Source organism: Arachis duranensis, chromosome 3 (assembly GCF_000817695.3).
Source record: "Arachis duranensis cultivar V14167 chromosome 3, aradu.V14167.gnm2.J7QH, whole genome shotgun sequence".
Lineage (NCBI taxonomy): Eukaryota > Viridiplantae > Streptophyta > Magnoliopsida > Fabales > Fabaceae > Arachis > Arachis duranensis.
In genome coordinates, this window is record NC_029774.3 from 103,014,014 (window position 1) to 103,020,200 (window position 6,187).

General features: G+C 36.7%; 1 protein-coding gene across 1 annotated transcript; it reads right to left on the reverse strand.

The window, feature by feature from the left end:
* Positions 1-859: 859 nt before the first annotated feature.
* LOC107479939 (pentatricopeptide repeat-containing protein At1g74750) lies at positions 860-4,767 on the reverse strand. The gene is made up of 2 exons (XM_016100049.3): positions 4,570-4,767; positions 860-3,534 (listed from the first exon to the last, which is right to left on the reverse strand). The coding sequence occupies exons 1-2, from the start codon at positions 4,573-4,575 to the stop codon at positions 907-909; spliced, it is 2,634 nt and encodes an 877-aa protein (XP_015955535.1). The 5' UTR covers positions 4,576-4,767; the 3' UTR covers positions 860-906.
* Positions 4,768-6,187: the final 1,420 nt, after the last annotated feature.

Here is a 6,187-nt window from a genome sequence, read left to right on the forward strand (position 1 = left end):
GTTAGGAAGTATTATGCCGAAATAAAAAAAATCTTATATCCACTAATATAAAATTCAATCTAATAATTAAGTAAACAAAATCAAAATACATAAAATTAAATTAAATATTCTAATATTTAATAATATAAATTAATAATTACTAAATAATAGTTAAACTTTGTATGATTTAATCACAACTATTTGAATGTTTAATTACTCTGTTAGTCTTTATAGTTTCGTAAAATTTTTAATTAGATTTTTATACTTTTTTTCCTTTTAATTAGGACCCTGTACCAATTTTTTTTCAATTGAGTCCCTATATTTTTTTTTCTTTTATTTGAGTCCCTTCACCATTTTTTTTAGTTGGGTCCCTATATAATTAAATCAATTATTACTAAGAGGAACCTAATTGAAAAAAAAATAGTACAAAGACCCAATTAAAAGAAAAAAAAAAGTATAATATCCTAATTGAAAATTTTGCAAAACTATAAGAACCAACAGAATAATTAAACCATATTTGAAACACTTATAAGTTACCATGGGAGAGTTTTTTTGTATTTTTGCACCGATACTTTGGGCCTTGGCATTTTAACCAACCCCATCTTTGAGCAATATGAAATTATGAATGACCAGTTTTTTTCAACACCAGAGAAGAAAAACGGAAACATCAAATATGCTGCTGTATTTCATCCGAACAAAAATAAACTATTAAGTATTAACACCAGATAATAGAGATTTCGATTATGAAAAATGCATATGACATAAATTATAAATCATCTACATCTAAAGCTTCAACCATACTCCTAAAAAGGGCATGCTACATGGATAAGCAATCAGCAAATTCTTATCCTTTTTTTCTATATACTGAAAACAAAAGGAAGATAAATTGGGTCTATGCTCAATGGGAAATGATTCTACAGTGAGCAACTAAAGTAAATGCATCCTTTCCACATAAGGGTGGAGTAACCATTTACTTAGGGGTTCCCCACACCCCACAAAACAGCCTGAATTGCCGTTTTCAGTGAAAAAGGGAAAACTGAATATGTGCAGCAGTTCATGCACTGCCTGTCTAACCAGGGAGGTACCTGTCACCCTGCTCCTCCGACCCCATCCGGTCACAATATCAATCCGACTAGGGATGATCCCAGATATCAGCATCTCTTTGCGAAACCAAGCAAGTGTTCTAGACAATGCCGTCACAGCAGTTCCATCAGACATAACATGAAGATTTATGAGCCAGTAACAAGAGCTTTTCTCCTTGACAGCATCTGGATACACATTTCTTTGTGCTGCCACTTCCCAAACCGAACCGGCCTCCTCCTTGAGTCCGGATTTGTGAAGAAAATCCACCACTGCATCAACAAGTCCCCGTTTGCCCTCTCTATCCTCAGAATGCATAAGGTCCAAGAACTTGCTGACATGATCCCGCACATTTTGACCATCAGGCCCTGCTGCCGGCATGGAGACTAGAAATGCATGAGCAGGATGGCGAGTAATTGCCATAAGCTCACAACAGAATCCCATGTCATAAGGTGATTGTGCGTCCGTGCAACAACTGAGAAGCAAAGTATAAGTCTGCAAAGAAGGGTTTAGACCAAGAGCCACCATGCTTTGCAGAAGATTATATGCATCTGGCAACCGATGCATCCTGAGGAATGCGCTGAGAAGGGAATTGCAGGTTGGTACATTTGGAAGCAAACCTGCAGTCAGCATTGCCTGATACCACTCCCAAGCCTTCTCAACATTACCAGACTTTCCCCACAGGTCTACTAGAAGACCATAAACAGGTTCATCCGGCACCCAATTTTTCCGTTTCATCTCAATGAAAACTGCTTCCGCTTCCTCAAGATACCCACAGTGGCCAAGCACCTCCATTACTATGCTATAAGTAACCTTATCAGGCTCAAATCCTGCATTCTTCATGTCACGATATAGTTTCAATGCTGTCTGATAGTTCCTCGCTTTAGCTTGCAAAGCAATCATGATGTTGTATGTGACTAGATTAGGAACACAACCCTGATTAACCATCTCACAAAATAGCCTATGGGCAGCAGCTAAGTTACCCGATTTTCCAAGACTGTGGATTATGACACTGTAAGTGAATGTGTCAGGAGAAAGGCCAGCTTCCTGCATTCTGTCATACATAGACATGGCAACATCAAGATATCCTGCTTTTGCATGGATATCTATGAGTGTACAATATGTGACACGATCAGGCTCACATCCCACCTCTTGCATTTGATTGAACACATTTAGCGCTTCCTTCAAGTAGTTTGCACGGCCATAGCTGTGAATCAGACGATTATAAGTTACAACATTGGGCTTGCATCCATCCTTGACCATCTGCTCAAGCAATTTGTTTATTGCCCCAAACTGTCTTGCACGGCCCAAGATTCCAACCATGGTGGTGTAAGTATGGCCATCATGATAGAATCCAGGGTGTCGCTTCAACCAGTAAAAAAAGTTTAGAGCAAGTGAATGGTCCTGAAGGTTCTTCAGGATTTGATTAGCTTGATATGGATCAATGGAAAAGTTCAGGTTAGATAGAGCCTTCTCCGTAACAGGACCCCACTTTAACTGCCGCAATATGTCTGAAACTATTTCTACAACACGCCCTGTGTTTGTAAAGTGCCTGTTGGACGAAGCAATTCCAGCTGACATTTTCATATCCCTGGGGTGTCTATTGAAACTTTCCCTAAATGTGGACATTTGTGGATTTTCAGGTTGCATGCTGGAACCAGAATTTGACACAAAGCGGTTTGAGTGAGTTCTTGTCCTCTGTGGCAAGGCCCTGCGGTCTTGATTGTTTAAAGGGAGATTTGGTGCCACCCCTGACTTCTCTGTCCTTGAAGAAGCATCATGCTTAAATCCTGTGGCTATGTTTGTTTTACCTTTTCCCTTTGCACCATGACAATTACTTGTATGGTTTGATGGCTGCTCTATAGGAGTAGAAACAGGTGGTTTGGGATGAACACTAGTAAAATTCTCTCTTCTTATTTGTCTCACATTGGAAGATCTGATGTTGGGTAGGGCCCTTGCAGGATCAACCATATTTTTAGAATAGCTTAGTATTCCCATCCCATCTGATATAGGAAGCTTATAATTTACTAAATCAGAAAGAAAATTGACAGCTGCAATACCGGCCCTGTAAAACTGGTCTGCATTAAGGGGAGTTGAGTGTGCAGAATGGTTCTGAACACCATCAGCAAGACTAGCGTATGTTACAGAGTTTGGTATACTTGATGGACTAGAAGTAGACCTGATTTGTTGTACACAAGTGGATTGGTCAGCACCTTCAATCTTGTGGGAAGCTGGCCCATTGGCTGAATTTCCTGAAACCAGCACTTCTACTCCAGATATGGCTCTTGATGCAGCAGAGGATGGTTTCTGTGCACTTAAAACCTCATTTTTCATGTCCTGTCTTCTTGACACACATGTTTCATCCTCGGAGCAAGTGCATGAATTGCCATCGGCTGCATTACATCGTGTACCACCAAGGAGAAAAGTTCTAGCACTGCTTGAAAGTGTACCAATCTGCTTGGCTCGTAACATGTTCTGCAGGAAATGAAGTTGAATAGATCATTATCATGACATACGTCCATATCATCAACTAAAGTTGCACTTTGGATTTTTGGTAAAGGAGAAGAAGCATCAAGGCCCGAAACACCAACACCACCTACCCAGCTAAGCCAAGACACAATCTAAGAAGGTGTACACCATAATCATCAAGGTGACCTTGTATCAGAGCAGCTACTATTAAGACACAAAACTTAAAGTAAAAGGAAGGTAAATGTAATGGTGCCTTAACACAATTTCATCCATAAAGACCATATCCACTAACCATCAGCGGAAAATCCTACTTCCCAAATATAATAAGCAACTAAACAACACTAAACCAGTCACATAGAAACTTCCAAGAAATGGAACACTCTGTATAGCTCCTCTATCCAGCATCTCCATAAGATTTTCTTCTCTCCATGGCCATCACAAGTCTAACTAGGACCGGAACAATGACATGGATTTTATCCCATGTCAGACTCACATTAGGAGCAACATACCAAAATCACTATAACAGCACCAAAAAGGAGGAAGGCCCACAAAAAGCACTCTCAATCGACCAAGATTAATTAAAAATCCAAATATGTAACTCAGCATACAGAGATTTCTGCTTTCTAGCTAAATTGAATGAAACAAACTTTTCCAAGAAAATAGGCATGCATGACAGCAATTTCCCAACTAATAGAGAAAATTAATGATAGATCACAAGCTACTAAACTTCCACATCCCCTTTAATCTGTTGGCAATTTAGACCTCCACAAAACCAAACAACATAAACCAGAACACCGTAGTTCTACTAAGTCTGAGGAACCTGATACATTTCACTGGGCATATAACTGTAAAATTAAAAAAAATGCTTTTATTATTATTATTTGCAGCATAAACGCGTCCAAGAAAAACAGAAAACGCGTTCCAAAAGCAAAGAAAAGGGAAAAGGTGAAAAATTGAGGATTGACCCATTAAACAATGCAGCTCACAAAGTAAACCCAGCCCTCAAAACCGGAAATAAGAGAGAAGAGAGGGAAGGGTTACCTGCATGGTTGAGGTCAGTGTTATGGAACCATAGAAGAGAAAGGAGAAGGAGTGAAAGAAGAGAGAGGTGGCGGCGGCAAGGTTTGTGCTGTGTGGCGTCAAAGGAAGAGACTTGTCCAAGCAAATTGGGGAGACACGCGTGTGCCCTCAAATATTCAGTCTCTCCCCCATTTTCCCGTTCCTCTCATTTCCTGTTTAATTATTATTAATCAATTAAGTAATTACTAGTATTTTATTACACCTAAACGGTGGTGTCTGTGTGTCTGTCAGTGCCGTGTGGCACACGCGTGACGTGGTCATTAGAAAGTTCGTAAGGCTTTACGTTTGTTTTGTTTAAGCCACATAATCATATTTTCATTTATGAATTAATCTAAATTATCACTTATGAAAATTATCCAGAATTTTTTTTTGTATGGAAGCTGTATTAGTGCATTGGCCAATACTAAAAAGAAAGGTAAATTGTCAGATTCTGGATGTCAATTTTAATACGTTAGAAACGTGGTGACAGGGTTTTAAAGGCGTGACAGGTGATGAAAACATGTATAGGGACGTGGTAAGGTGGCTTGCAGTGACGAGTGGTACAGTCTCGGCAACACGCAGCGAAATGTGTTGCTTTTGAATCTTGGCAGTGCAGTTGTAGGAGTCGTGTTGCCTCTGAATCTTGGCAATGCAAAAAGGTCTTTGCTCTCGCCTTTGAATCTTGGCAATGCAAAAAGATCTTTGCTCTCCGAAGAATCTGGAACAACACGAGGGCGTATTGCAGGTGGTCTGCATGCAGGAAATAGTCCCCACTCCGGTAACCAGCAACGTTCAAAAAAATTTTATAAATTAAACTTTTGCGGATCATTTTCATGCATAAATATTATTGTTGAATGCTTCACAATTTTATCGTGAGAGGAGATGTTGAGAGGCTGAAAAAGAGTGTTAGAGTTAAGTTTGTATGTGTTGTTGTTGAATGCTTCACAATTTTACTGTGAGAGAAGAAGTTGAAAATCTGAAGAAGAGTGTTAGAGTTAGGGTTGTTTGAAGGAAAAAAATTATATAAAAAAATTATTAATTTGTAGTAATTAAAAATGGTACGTGATTATACGACACCCGAAGAACATATCATTAATTATTTGGATCATCTAATTTATGTAAGTTCATAAATTTTATTATTTTATGTATTTAAATTAATTTCTTTTTAATTTTTGTTGTTGTTAGTATTATATGAAAATATAATGTTATTATTTTAGTATTATTTTTTTAATAATATTTTCGAATAATATTTTTAGTTGTCTAATATAATTATATATTTTGTTTTATATAAATGTAAATATTATTTAAATTTTTTTCAAATATAAATGTTATTTATATTTATTTATTTTTGAATATAAATATTATTATTGACATTTATGTATTTTCGAAAATAAATATTATTTATATTTATTTATTTTTGGAAATAAGTATTATTTGTGTTTATTTATTTTCGAAAATAAATACTAATTATATTTATGTATAACATTTAAATAAGTAAATGTTTTTTTATAGATGAATAGAAACAATAATATTTTATATTGAACTAAATTATAATTATAAATATTTATTTCTAATAATTTTTATTTATTCAAACTAATAT